The 15410-nt window shown below is 39.1% G+C and overlaps 2 protein-coding genes across 2 annotated transcripts in view; one reads left to right on the top strand and one right to left on the bottom strand.

The window, feature by feature from the left end:
• Positions 1-14219, bottom strand: part of KCTD9 (potassium channel tetramerization domain containing 9) — an 83174-nt gene extending 68955 nt beyond the window's left edge. Inside the window, exons 1-3 of the mRNA XM_043927737.1 lie at positions 14047-14219; positions 4364-4485; positions 1879-1922 (exon numbers count right to left, since the gene is read on the bottom strand). Coding sequence (XP_043783672.1) covers positions 1879-1922; positions 4364-4485; positions 14047-14094 — 214 coding nt within the window. The 5' untranslated portion in view covers positions 14095-14219. The remainder of the gene's footprint in view (positions 1-1878; positions 1923-4363; positions 4486-14046) is intronic.
• A 616-nt stretch (positions 14220-14835) lies between these two features.
• CDCA2 (cell division cycle associated 2) overlaps positions 14836-15410 on the top strand; it is a 41232-nt gene continuing 40657 nt past the window's right edge. The window contains exon 1 of the mRNA XM_043927734.1: positions 14836-15291. The gene's annotated coding sequence lies outside the window, so the exon portion shown is untranslated. The remainder of the gene's footprint in view (positions 15292-15410) is intronic.

Genomic DNA, 15410 nt, shown 5'->3' with positions numbered 1-15410 from the left:
GAATAAATCCCACTTGGTCATAGAGTATAACCCTTTCAATATACTTCTTTGGTTTGCTCATATTTTGCTCAGGATTTTAACATCAATATTCATAAAGGATATTTGCAATTTTCTCGTAGTGTCTTTGCCTGGCTTTGGTATCAGTGTAAAAGCTTGCAAAACACATTCTAGATGCAAAACAAAATCTTATAATCCTAATTATAAACCAGAGTATGAACCCATGCTTTCCTGGTGGCTCAGCTGGTAAAGAATCCACCTGCAGTGTAGAAGACCTGGGTTCAATCCCTGGGTTGGGAAGATCCTCTGGAGAAGGCAACAGCTACCCACTCCAGTATTCTTGCCTGCAGAATTCCAAGGACAGTCCATGGGGTTGCAAAGAGTCAGACACAACTGAGTCACTTTCATGAGGTATTTTATGTTATATATGACATAAAGCTTTCTATAATATAACATTTATTACATATGAATCTTATCTACCAGCTATGTATTTCAAATTTTGTTCACCAAAAACCTAGTAATGATGATGAACTCAGGAGCAATGAGCCTCCCCAGTACCCGGATTGTGTCCTGAAATGACATTTTCCACTAAAAGATATGAAAGTTTCCAATAACAAAAAACCAATCTGGGTTTAGGACAAGAGAAGTATCAGATGAACATTTTGCTTTTCCAGACAGTAAGGAATCTGTAAAAGACTAACAGATTTGTATAAAAAAGAGGAAGACTTCAAGGGATTTCCACTGGTCAAAAGTAAAATAATCTAGGTATCAATAAACACAGAGGATGAAAACATACCAAATATTTTTAACTTTGAAAGCTCAGAATAACAAAACAAAAAACACTAAATCACTTTTTATTGTTTATTTCTATGCAATGAATCAATTAAGTGACTACTGCCTGCCACTTTGTTAGGGTAACAGGTAAAAAAAGATGAGAAAATTTTTTTGTGCACAGTCTTAAGGCAAAGACAGAGAATATGCACTTACTTTTAAGTTGCCATATGATGATCCTAAGAACTACCTCCACTCAACAAATACAAATATTGAGAAGGCTTAAAAAATACTTATATATTCATAGTGTGATTCTCTGAAACTATGTCAAATACTCATTAAAGAATATCTACCTTATTTAAGCCTCAGGCTCTTTCTTTTGAGATATACACTGTACCTGTTTTCTTCAAAATTAAAGGGTAGTGTGTATATATGTGCATGAGTGTGTGTGGTTGATACCGTCATCTTTGATTTTTCTGTTGTGAATGACTGTCAAACATTACTTTTGCAAGCAACCTGTTGTTTAGTTGCTCAGTCGTGTCCGATTCTAACTCCAGAGACAGTAGCCAACCATGCTCCTCTGTCAGTGGGATTTCCCAGACAAGAACACTGGAGTGGGTTGCCATTTCCTTCTCCAGGGGATCTTTCCGACCCAGGCATCGAACCCGAGTCTCCTGTACTGGCAGGTGGATTCTTTACCACTGAGCCACCAGGGAAGCCCTCTGCAACACATACATGCTTAAAAATATGTAACATAGCAAAGAGATTTGGTAACTACCATTAGAGAAAATTTCAAAACAACGGAGTTCTAAAATCAAAACTACCTTATTGTGTCATAATTAATGGGTATGTGCACATCTAGAGCATTTTAAAATAAAAGAGACAAGCACAAAAAAGATGAGGTATCCATACTAAAATATGATCATCTAATTCAAGCTAGAAATTTACTTTCATACTCCCCCAACCCCAATGCAGAATCAAAAGAGCTATGAAGAGCTGAATACTGCCACAAGATACTTTTTAATGTTCGGCTTAGTAAAGCCAGGTAAAATATTTGAAATTTCATCTCTATTTTGGCAGACAAAATTGGCTTTTAAGGGAGTCACTTACCAATAAATGGTTCTCCTTCACACACAAACAAAACATCATCATCCCTGGGGAAATCAAAATTTAAAAAGCCACCATCAAAATCCAGAAATCACATTAATTCTCTGTTGACTAGAGGGGCTACATTATAGACAATATTATAGAAGATAGGTTTTGCTATCTATGATGTAAAGAAGTTGACCAAGTTTCCAGTGCTTTCTGTTTAAACCCAGGTTACTTAAGCCTCTTCTTGCTCCTAAATTCTAAGATCTGATGAGAATGAAATAAGGTTCACTAGACACTTTTTTAAAGGGATAATAAATTTGTCTTGGGTATTTTAAAAAAACAAAACCAAAGAAACAAACCAAAAGCCACTATTGTGGTGGATCACTGATGAGTTAACTCGATTTACTTATTTAGCAAGCTTTCACCAAAGTAGGTCTCTGTGACATTCATAAAATTCAAAGTGCTTAACCCTCTGACCTAACTGTTTCTGGATTTAAATTCAAAGAAGATTCTGCACATGAAAGTATTTTTGAAATGGAAATAAAAACAAACAAACCCACTATACAAGTTATGTGAATTCGGCTTTCTTATCAATTGAAAAATACACTAATATGCTCAAAATATATGATTAGAACTATAGCCAACTCTTCTTTTTTCACTTTATTTCTGTAACCCTAAATAAATTATTAGGGTTTTCTCCCACATCATCAGCTGTTCTTTGCTTTGGTAATGAAAATAAATTTTCATATTATATCTTGGAAGAATATAATTGGAGTTACATGGCTATAAACACTCATCCACTATATTTACCTAAATATAAACCAATACAAATAATCTGAACATCTGGATTATCAGTGTTTATCCTCCTTCCCTGCCCCACTTCACCATTAGTATAAATAAATAATCAGAGCTTATACTGTGAACCACAAATTATTAAACAGGTAGATATGATACAATATAAATAAATGCTATTTCTGATCCTTTTTAATTGAAGTATAGTTGACATACAATATTATGTTAGTTTCAAGTGTACAATACAGTGATTTGACAATGAAATATATGAAAGAATCTCTACAATAAGTCTACCATCTGATGGCCACTCCACAATAAGTAACCATCTGTCACCATACAAAATTATTACAGTATTACTGACTGTATTCTTTGTGGTGCAAATTACATGCCTGTGACTTATCTATTTTGTTTGGAAGTTTATACCTCTTAATCCGACCCTCCTTCCCCTCTGGCAGAACTCAATTTTAGTTCTAAACAGTAGGTATTCTATAGTTCAGAAGGTTTCAGTCATGACCTTCTTCAATTACAACCTATGTTGTAGAAATTTTTAATTCTATTTCTAAATAACACTACACAGGAACACAGAACTTTCCTTGGAAGCAGAGTGTGTTTCTTAAGGAGAAATTAAGGTTGATATAAATCATTCAACAATGTGATAATCCAAAGAAACCAAAGCTGGGAGATAAATACTTAAAAACTAAGAAATTCTCCCAATTTATTTGTATTTTAAATCTGTATCTTTTAAGCTTGTAACCTTTTCTGCTTGTTCACCATGCCAATTAATTTTTTAAGACTAATACAAAAATGTGTTTTCCTCTCATTAACCAAAGTCAACTATTAAACAGTATGACCTGGGTAAGTCATTCAACTTTTCAGATGTTTAATTTTCTCATGCATAAAACAAAGGGGCCAGAAGTGTTTAACGGCAGTATGTTATACTGAAATGTTATTCTAAGCTGGGTTTAAATGAAAATTAAATTTTGTATACTACCATAATTTAGAGCATTATCTTCACAACATCAACTTTAAAAAGCCCAAGCCTTTGCCAATTAAATGAGGTAACGTGAGCAAAGCAAATACAACATAACTAGCACAGTGTCAATACTTAGTATCTGCTCCCATTCCATCTTCTTTAAGCTCACTCCTGCTCCAAAAGTCTATGATCCCATGAGGATGGAATGAGGTGAACTGGACACTGGTTTTAAAATATGCCTGGCATACTTAAAAAACAAAACCCCAAAAAAAACCAACCAAAACCACTATCATGGTGGATCATGGGTAAGTTAACTATAGTTAACATTCTATCTTACTTTTGGCAAGTTTTCCCCAGAGTGGCTCTCCGTGACGCTTATAAAATTCAAAAGAGTTCTTTGGAAATGAATTGAACAATAAGCAGTACCACATAAAAGAGAGCAATTAAATTTCTAACAGTAAGAATTCATGTCTTATTAGATCCATTTCTAGTAATATAAAGAAGTCCTCACAAGCATACATGGACTCTGCAGAAAGACTATGAGTATACTGGAATGTACTCAGGGTTTTCTAGCTGATCAATGTACCAAATTATTTAAATTCCAAACAGTAAATTCCAGTCAATCATTTGCCAAAATCCTGTATTCTTAATAGGGATTAACTACCACTCAAGGGGGATAGCATAGCACCAAGAAGCTGAGGGTACACTGTAGACAGCTAATAAAAAGGTGAAGGTTACCTGATCAAAGCAATATCATCAATCAGTCCACCTTTGCCATTATACACACTGGTGGCTTTTATGCCGAGTTTATTGCTGGCCACAGAAAGCAAATCAGATAAAGTTCCATATACAGCGACCACCTGTAAACACACCAGATTAATTTGAACAACTTACATAATCAATTTTGTCACTTCCAAATTACAAACCACCACACTATAAGCAAATTTAAAAAAAAATCAGATCACATAAAAAGATTTTGAGAGATCCTTAACACATTATTGACCTGAGATGTATTAATGCTGCATGTAACGTGTTTGCGCGTCCGCACACATGCTCAGTCATATCCAACTCTCTGCGATTCCGTGGACTGTAACCCGCCAGGCTCCTCTGTCCATGGGATTTCCCAGGCAAGAATACTGGAATGTGCTGCCGTTTCCTTTTCCATGGGATCTTCCCGACCCAGGGATCAAACCCTGCATTGACAGGCACTCCACCTGGGAAGTCTGCCTGAGGGGTTAGTTTCTGCAAAATTCCCCTGGTCAATAATGTGTTAACAGTGTCTCTCTTCTTTTGATGACTCAAATATTTACTTAGTGCCACAATACTGTTGAAATCCAGAACTAGAGAAATCAGCTCTAACTAAAACCAAACTACTGATACAATCTTACAGTACGTTAAACAGTGCTCCAGTTCTGATCTAAGAGACCCACACTTGAATTTAGATTCTGCCATTTCCTAGCTGTCAGCTCAAAACAAATTTATTTGACCTCTTCATGCTTCTGTGGCTTTAAGGAGAAATGAATAGTGCACCTGCATCAGAAGGTCGTCAGGAGAATGAAATGAATTAATGCATGATCAGAGCTTCGCAAAGTGCCTGGGACTTAAGTCTTTATGTTGTTGCTTTTACATGACTTCTTTGTTAAAGGAATGATTTATAAAAAAAAAAAAAAAAACTTTACTGCTTATTAAAACATTTACCGTATCAAGTATCTTATAAACAGTTAACAACTTCTCACTTCATTTAACTTCAATAACTATATTATTTTATAAAAGCCAGATTTGGGCTAAATACAGCACAGGGCTGGGTTACGATGAATTGCTCCATGCTCCTTTAAACCAGGCAGCCTGATACTTGTGCAACATACATGCAACTGCTCGTGTAAGAGGTTCAGACTATTCACATGGAGTGAATTTTTGGCTCTGGTCCTAACTGTAACCATATGCTTCCAGTGGCTTTGTTGTATAGTTGTACCACTATCAGATCTCTGAAAATTATGAATAAAAAGTAGGCGAGGAGCTGAACCTGAAGCATGACCTGAAACTGACTTCCCATAAAATATTGGATAAAGGTGTCATGTGAAATGCGGACCAGAGCTGGTCATTTGTTCACTGGTCACTGGAGTATAGTAGACTGAATTTTTCGTTAAGTAAATGAATAATGGAGCATGGAGGGGGTTACCTGCCAGTATAGGAGTGCCCAATCTCTCAACAGCATAGTAGAGATTCCAACTGTTTTATTTTGGATCATAACCTATCAGAACTGTTGCAAGTTGGGGCACTTAGGTAAGGGCTGTAGGCAAACAGTTTAAAGGGAACTAGGTGGATTATTAAAAATAATGTACAATCCAAGTGCTCATAAACACAAGGATAAACAAAACGTGGTATATTCATACAATGGAATATCATTCAGCTATAAAAAGGAATATAATCTGATACATGCTACAACATAGATGAATCTTGAAAACATTACTCTAAGTGAAATAAACCAGACCAAAAAAAAAAAAAGGACTAATATCACATGATTCCACTTATTCGAGGTACTTAGAACAGGCAAATTCAGAGATAGAAAGCAAAACAAAGATGACCTGAGCAGACGGGGGAATGGAGAGTTACTGCTTAACGGGTACCATAGACCCTGTTTGGGATGATGCAAAAGTCTTGGAAATAAAAAGTGGTCGAGTCATATACATTGTGAATATACTTAATGCTGATGAGACGTGTTCTCAAAATGGCTCAAATGGTACTTTTATGTCATGTATATTTTACCACGATAAATAATCATGCAAAGCACTTGGCACTGTCTTTTGTACACTGCAGACCTGCCATGAATGACTGTAGCCTGAAGAAAATGTGTCCCTTCTGTTTCATATCATTTTCCACCTTTGCAGCAGAGCCTGGAATTCTGTCATTTCAGGCTCAGAGTTCCAGAGGAGAAAGATCTAGAATATTCTTAGTATAATAACTATAACAAGAATGCTGATGTTGGAAAGGATTTTCCTACTCTCCCCTAGCAGTTCCCAGGCTGTAAAAGTTGTTCTGAATTTGCTTTGGTTGGTCTCTTGGTTCTCTGCTTCTTGTGTATCTTCACATGGCTTTATTTTGCTTGACATTATCCCCTCCTTGCCCTAAGATCAACTTTCTCCACCCCATTTCTTTTTACTTCTCTCCCTCAAGTAACATAAAACGATGAAAATTTAATGTATCTCTCTATATTATGCTCCTGAATTTAAATAGTAGAGCATACCATTTTATACAACTTTTTTTTTTTCAAAACTACAAATTAAATTGTTTTCTACTTCCATATGATTGACTTGATTTTTTCTGTGGGTCAGCTGTTTCCTCATGAAAATAAAGGGCACCTACTACGTTTGAAAGCCATGCTGTCAAACTTGGAAGTAACTAGCTATGAGAGGCTATTAAAATTTTTTTAAGTTAGTTATTAAAGATCTCGCTTTTTTTTTTTAATGTAAGCATTTATCACTACTAACTTCTCTCTTAGAACTGCTTTTGCTGCACCTGATACATTTTGGGATATTGTATTTCCTCCTTACCATAATAAAGAAAATAATCAGGCATAATAATCTTTTATTTTCCATGGCGTTTCCCAGGCAAAGATACTACAGTGGGTTTCCATTTCCTTCACCAGAGGCTATTTAATTTTATTACAACTAATTACAATAGAAGTCAGTTCATCAGTTACATCAGCCATATTTCAAGTGATCAGCAGCCACATTGGCTGGTGGTTACCATATTGAACAGCACGGATATGGGAGTTTTCCTTCATCGCAGAAGTTCTTTGAATACCACTGTTTCAAAGAGCAGAATAAAGTGGAGAACAAAGAAACAACTATATTAATTGTTAGGCTTGACTATGTCATAGCGACCCACAGTGGGGTTGCAACCCAACTCTACTAACAAAGTGTTGAGTCCAACTTAAATCCTGTTTTTTTGTAGAGAAGGTGGAGTAGTTGCCATGTTTCATTTCCCACTGAAGTAAAATTTCATTATAAGGTAAAAATAAGGTTAAAAAAAGCCACACACCACACAGTTTGGCAATTTCAGGGCAATCAAAGTACAACAGGTGTTTTTTTGTAGGCTGTAGAACTTCTAATGGGCACATTCTAGACACAAATTGAGTTTGCCTTTGTTTTATGACATAAATAAGCCCTAACACAGTACTGAACACAATTTATCATTTGACCAAATATTTTCTAACCTGACTTCCTATCTAGGCTGTAAAGTTTTAATAAAAATTTAATTTGTAAAAAGTCATTATTTGTTCTGTGAATTTAGGTAATCAACAAGCCCGTGTAATTGTTGCTCCTTCAGAGCAGCACTGAAGAAGTACCTCCCCATACAACCCACATCTCTTGACACCCTCAAAAAAAAAAACACACACAAAAAAACAACTGCAGCCAGTTTAACAAGAAGGATCCTCTTAAGTGTCATGGTATGTATCTGGTTCATAATAGGACTCTGATAAATGTTTCCTGAATGTCAGATGAAATTTTCATTGCTTTCAGAGTGCTGAATGAGGACGCATCTTTTTGTGTGAGTCAATTATATTTAAGTCTTTTCCACTGACATTAGGTAACAAACAAAGTACACAGCAGAAATGCAATTCTAAAGTAATGTTCATAGAGTTCATGTAACTATGGAAAGTGGCCATCTTTGGATAGTAGAATTAAGGTTCGCTTATCTCGTGAGACTTCTTGTACTCCAGACTTGTTACAATGAACATCTGTTATTTATGCAATAAGAGAAAAAAGTTATAACTTACAGTTTCCATAGCTCTAGATACTAGATTTACAAATAAGAATTATTTTAGCAATTGACAAGTAATCTGGTAATGGACAATGTTTTTTCAATGAGATCACCAAAGGGCCATCAATGAGAGAAAATAGCACTGAAATTACTGCAAAAATCTTATGGTACTGAATATTTAAAATTTTCCTTTAAGTTGGGCCAATATACTCGTTTTTCATTTGAAAGGCAATTGTGGCATTTGTTTTCAACAAAATTGCTTTAGTTGACTCTCTTGAGTATACTAACAAATAACTCACAAATAAGACTGCAGACATAATACTTAAAATCTTTTATATAAACCAATCAGAATATCAGATTTTAAAATAGGATACAATTTTTACAATGTGATACACCTGGAAAAGATTTTAAGTTGGTGAGATTCAAACAGGCTACATATGTACCTCTCATTACATATCAACACTGTTGAGAAAAGGTGACGTTGGAAAGCTTATATGTCATGGATATGAATTCTGTTACTTACTAAGCTTATTACTCCAGTCCTCAGAGGGGCCAAGAGTCTATAAAATGTTCATGCTTACAATGGCTATCTGTTTCATGTGTGTTATACTTCCTAGTATGGACTTCAAGTTTTCATGTCACTGTGATTACCCATTTTAATAACCTAGGCACTATACTTGGAATGGAAACATTCTCTGGAGAAAGTTGAAAAGTATATCTACTAAACTTTATGGCCACTAGATTATATTAGTGTTTAACTTAATTCTTTCTTAAGTTCAGATCCCATTACAAGTGAAAACTATCCACCAACTAGGAAAGTAAAAAATGCCTACCAGGACATATCAGTTTAATGAAGTTTAATTTACCTTTAAGCACTGTTCTCAAATCATAACCTATGTTATTCAAATTTAAAAAGTAAAACCTATATTTAAAACGTGTTTTTCTTATATGTCCACAGTACCTATTACATAATATATAATCAATAAATACTTACTGGATTTATGCAGATCAATTTACCCAACTGGCCCACCAATCACAATAACTTAATGTAGAATAAAGTTATCTACACTTTCCGCTTCTTACATTTTTAAAAATTAAAATTATTTTATTCCTAAAAATGATGACTCTCCCTCAGGAAGACAAACATTAAAATATTCCAAATTTTTAAAGTCTGACCACAGCAAGTGTTGAAGAGAATATGGATTAACAAGGGGATTTATGCCATGTTCATGGGATATAAATTATTGCAATGACTTTGAAAAACTTGGCGTTCTTAAAAAAACTGATGGTGAAGGTGAAGTCGCTCAGTTGTGTCCGACTCTGCGACCCCACAGACTGTAGCCAACCAGGCTCTTCCATCCATGGGATTTTCCAGGCAAGAGTACTGGAGTGGGTTGCCATTTCCTTCTCCAAAAACTAAACATTCACAAAAAACTAACATCCAATAATTACAACCCTAGAGCAGTGGTTCTCGAAAGTGAGCTCTCTAGACCAACAGCGTTAGGACCATGGAGGGGTAGATCAAAAATTAAACTCCCAGCCTTACCTCAGACCCCGGGAATTCACAGCTCTGGGGGTGGTGTGTGCTCTGTGACCCAGGGTTCGACTCTGTGCAACCCATGGATTATAACCTGCCAGGCTCCTCTGTCCATGGAACTTTCCAGGCAAGAATACTGGAGTGGGTTGCCATTTCCTCCTCCAGATGATCTTCCCAACCCAGGGATGAAACCTGCATCTCGAGTCTCCTATATTAGCAGGCGTATTGTTTACCGCTGAGCCACCTGGGAAGCCCCTGGGGGTGGGGCCTAGCAATAGTCGATCAGTTTCTCCAGATGATTCCAATGCATGCTAAAGTGTGCAAACCATCCCCCTAGAAAGACGCTTGCACATGTGCACCAGGCCATGCCAGACTATTCATAGCAGGACTATCAATTTCATAACAAAGTATAAAGGAAATAAACACCCCAACTGTCCACTGACAGGAAAATGGGCAAATTGTGATAGTATTTGTGTATAATTTGCATAATTATTATAAAGGAGTGAAAATGACTAAAGTATCACTATGTGGGACAATATGGATGAAATCTCAGAAATGTATTCAATGAAGAACTCAAGTCCAGAAAGCAAGTTTCTTATTATTTCGATTTCAATATGCAGAAGCTTTACATAGAGTTTTCACCTTTCTTCAACTTAATACAACAAATTCAACTCTGGATACTTACCAACAACATATTTCTGACTTAATTCTAAAGCCAGATTTAAACAGGTCCTGGGCCAAGATTGTAAACATCGGTACAGAATTAAGATTTAATTCACATCCCACTATGGCTGCAGTGCCTGGCATGGTACTTCATATGAGAGTACTCAGGCACTGCTGATTTAATGAATGAATAAGGTATACAAAAAGCCTGGTTGAATATTCTGAAATAAGAAAAAGCAATTTAAGTCCACAACACTCAGAAACATGGAACTGACATCAGGTAGCTCAGAAGCCACTCAACTGCATCCTCATTTTAAATTCCTTGATGCCAACTGTTACAGACAATAGTAAAAGAGAACGGGAATTCTGAGGCATGTGGAGAAAGGATGAAAGATTCAAACCTGACTCTGGCAGCAACTTAAAAAAATGAAAATTTAAAGAGTCCAATTTTTTAGAAATATGGCCTTCAAGTTCTCTTGACTAGGCACCCATCCATGAAACACTTGGGGGATGTACTCAAACATCCATGTATTCATTTACTTATTTATAAAGTATACACCACTGTCAGGAAAAATATAATTTCCCAAATGAGAAAAGGACTTTTATTGACTTAAAACAATGAGTCAACCAGTAAAAATCCCTTAAATATATATCATTAAATTTAGTGAACTGCCAAATATAAGATTGACTTTAAACATTAAAAGAAAAAAAGTCTAAAGCGATCTTTGTGTGCTGGAAAATATTTTTAAGTATCTTGCTAATTGGGATGATCTCATCCTATCATTGGCTACTATTTCAAAGAACAATATACATTCAGGGCCAGCTGACCCACTCAAGGGACTAAAAGCACCTGTGTGCAATCTGTGTCCTTCCAGATTGGCAAAATCAAGTCTTGATGTAATTTTGTATCTTTAAGTAAAAAACAAAACAAAACCTAAAAGGTGTACTATTTTTTCTTAAAGTACTGGATCCTCTTGGACGCCCTGTGAGGTAGACAATCTCACTTGGGAAAGCATCACTTTAAAGAAGGCACAACGCACCCCTCCCCCCAACCTGTCTTCAACATCAAAACATTCAATAGTTATACTTCTGTTTACTCAACATACACAAAAGTCAAAAGTTGTGCTGAGCACATGTTGTCTTCTCCAGTGACCAAAAAATGCAGAGTTGGATACGACTCTGCCTTTCCAACCCCAAGCTTCACCACCCAGTGTTGGCAACTGCTCAACACGCTTTAAAGGAGGGAAACTTATGTGGGAAAAAAACAGGCATTACTCTTAGGGCCAGGTAACAAAAACAGAAGCTAGGTAAGTAAGGAGATAATGAAAGTGACACAGATATTCCAACTGGTGGACAAGAGACCAAACTGTTTATCTGGCAATAGTGCTTTTTCAGTTTCATGAAAATCAAGTGGAGATTATGCCAACCCTGACTAAGTACAGTCACTTCATCTATACAAAAATGCAGGCTGTTATGTATTATTCTGCTCTCTTTGGTCAAATAAGAGTAATTTTTTAAAATCAGTGGTAGTATTTTTTTTAATCAATTTAAGGGGAGGGGAGGAAACACTGAAAACTTTGGCACAGAATATGTTTTTCAGTTAAGCAGTAAAGATTATCATGTGACTTAAATTTTTTTGGTTGATTCACACTGTCTGTGGGATCTTAATTCCCTGATCAGGGATTGAACCTGCACCCTCGGCTGTGAAAGCACAGAATTCTATAACCACTGGACCACGAGGGAAGCCCCTGACTTATTTTCAATATTGAATCATATTAGTCTTTTCCAATTTGGGTTTTTATAATGTTTGCAACAAACATTTAACTATTTGAGAAGTTTTTTTCCAACTTTCTGAGATTCTCTAGAAAAATATTTAAGTAAACTAATATTTAAATCCAAAAAGCTAACCTAGTCAAAAGTACGTTTAAAAAAAAAAAAAAAAAACCACCTTAATAAAAATATGGCAAGATTAAGCCAGCCAATTTTTGACAAGAATAAAATTCAGTAGTTTCAGAAGTAGTTAAAAATTTATGGCTGGGTCTAAACATCTTGTCTTCCATGAAATAACAAAGCAGAGATGTTGAAGAAAAGGGTCAGTCCCAGGCCTGTTTTTGAGAACGAACTACAATTTTAACTTTGGATATACTAAATCTTTCTTCCAGTAACAACATATGTTTTGGGTTATGAGTAGTAGTTATCAACAGACAAAACAGGTACAGAAAAATTAATAGTCAGAAATAAAGTGAATGTTGTGAAGAATTTATGAAAACTCAATTACTTGAATTTATGCTACTTCTCTTTTAATGAGTATTAAATCTCGAAAACCAGAAGAACACGATAATTGCAGTCAAAAAACTACAGTGTGGTTCAAATCTTTAGAGCACTTTCACTCAAAACTGCAGAGTAGTTGGAAAGCCATTTTTTTATACCGTGGCACAATTGCGCTATTTAAAAATTTACAGTGTGTGCAAAACATGCGGAAAACCTGCTGGCAGATAAGACAGGGAGCCCAATCTACCTCAACTCCGACTCTAATGCTTAGTAATTTCTAGATGTCATTTAGCCACACCATAAATGTCTGCCTTGAACGGTCAAATTTTCCAAAGACGCAGAACAACTTTCCTGGGTGGGGCAAGGGGCTGAGAAGGAACAGGATACATTTTGGCTTGCTCCAGCGATGGAAAAATATTCAGCACCACACCCTCAACAAAGGCCTAACACAGCAAAGAGTAATGTCCCATCCATCCACTTCGGTCTATTGTCCCAGTCCTCTAAGAAACTAAAATAGTGCGAAATATTAATAAAGCGAGTACAGAAGTTTTGGCGGCGGTGGTGCTGTGGGCTCCTAAAAGTGTGTGTGTGGGTGGGGGGGTGACCATCAAGAAAATGTCAGCATTATTTCATCCCTCTATTCGACTTAGGCTGAGAGGACATTTTACTTAGCCACTGATAGAAAGTTTTAATTGTTTTCACCTGATCACCCTTAAATGCTTTAGTTGTTAACCAGCACTTTCTGGAGCGGACCATTACTCAGCACGAAGGTGGGAACCAGCGCCTTCTGCAGCCAGGGGCGGGGGGCAGCAGGGTCTTGGCGGAGGTGGGAAGCGGAATTTGAGCATCAGGTGACAGCGACCGTGCCCACGCCCTCCGAGTCCTCTGTACTCCAGGACCCACACCTGGGCTTGAGAACGATTGAGCACAAACTGACCTGCGCCGGTCCCCAGAGCAGCTGTGGAGTCCAAGGTCAGGCGCGGGCTAGGGATCCCGGGGCTGGGGAGGAGGCCTCTGGGACCCAAGGTCGGCCTCCTCCCGGACGCCCCCCGCCCCGGCGCACGCCCACCTCCCCGCTTCCAGTGCCTCTCCCCAACTTCAGCCCTCTGCCCCGCGAGCCCGCTCCGCACTCCGCTGCCCTCGCCCCCCGCAGCGCGGCCGCCTCGCCTCCTCCCGACCCCCTTACCTTTCCATTTTTGGGGCTGCCGTTAAGGAACAGGGTCACCCGCCTCATCGCGTTGCCCCCGCCGGATCCTGAGTGAGTCGCCACCCTCCCACCTGTCTCTCCTCCCACCTTCTTCTTCTCCCGCCCTTCCCCTCCCTCCACCCACTCGGACTCTCCTCCCTTCGCCACCTTCCTTCCTTCACTGACACACACACACACACAAGCACGCACACTCCGTCCCACACCCCAAGGTTGGCCGGTCCTCCTTCCCACCCCGCCCCTGGGCTCTTCAGTCAGTCTGGGGCCCTTCCCCCACCTCTCCCAGACTGACTCTAAGCTCCGCCAATCATCCGGCGGCGCAGGGCAGCACTCAACCAATCATCCGCCTGCACTGGGTGGGCTCTTACTAACCCAGCCCAGGTGGAAGGAGGGAAGAGAGGCTGCGGTCTAGCCGACAGGGAAGGATTATCAGCCAATCAGAGCTCAACCTGGAGCCGAACGGCGGCTCAAAGCATTACTGAGCAGGCGCAAAGCCAACACCAGGTAGGGAGAATCTGCATACGAAGGCGGGGCTTGAGAGAAGGAGGTGGAGCGCTGGAAGTGATCCATAACCAGTCAGAGCCTCCCAACTTTAACACCTCCCCCTCGCCCAACCCACAGAGGAAACGGCTGAGTCTGGGGCTCGCTGATTGGGTAAGAGCCGGTCCGCTTTTCTGTCCTGATTGGTCCAAGGATTCTTTTCGAAGTTTGCAGCATCCAATCGAAAGGCGGGAACGGAGCTAAAATCTAACCGAAGGGATCTTCCGCGAGGCTCTCACAGAAAGTAGTCCCTGCGGACAGAGGTCAACAGCTGGTCTCTTTGGTCAGTGTGTTACCGGCAGCTAGTGGTGGTGTCTCTTCGAGCCCACGAAGCCACTCTTGTTCCTGGGACGGCGATGTAGAGGCCTGGCAGGGTTCGGGGTGCGCGCGCACACGTGCAGGTGGCGGCGGCGTAGAGATTCGCAAAGTAACGCCGGAACGCCGAGGAGGCGGGGCCGGCGATTTGAATCGGGCGGCGGTCCGAGCCCTCGCGGAAGGAAGGCTGTAAGGGACTCCGGCCGCAGGTTGGCGTGTTGGTGGCGGGGGATCTGGGAGCCCCCAGCGGATGGCTTGGCGGCCGATAGTTGTTTTCTCGAGCGAATGCTTCAGGACCAAAGAGCCGAGATCTAGAAGGCACGGTAGTCCCAATATTCATCGGAGTAGCGTTCGAAATAAACCCTACGAGAGGTAAGGCAGGTGATCTGGTTGGGATTTTAGAGAGTAGTGCAGATTCAGGGCTTCCCTGGTAGCTCAGACGGTAAAGAATTCGCCCGCAATGCGGAAGACCTGGGTTCGATCCCTGGGTT

The sequence above is a fragment of the Cervus elaphus genome, chromosome 16 (assembly GCF_910594005.1).
Source record: "Cervus elaphus chromosome 16, mCerEla1.1, whole genome shotgun sequence".
Lineage (NCBI taxonomy): Eukaryota > Metazoa > Chordata > Mammalia > Artiodactyla > Cervidae > Cervus > Cervus elaphus.
Note: the sequence above shows the minus strand (reverse complement) of the source record. Positions and strands in the feature narration are given on the sequence as shown.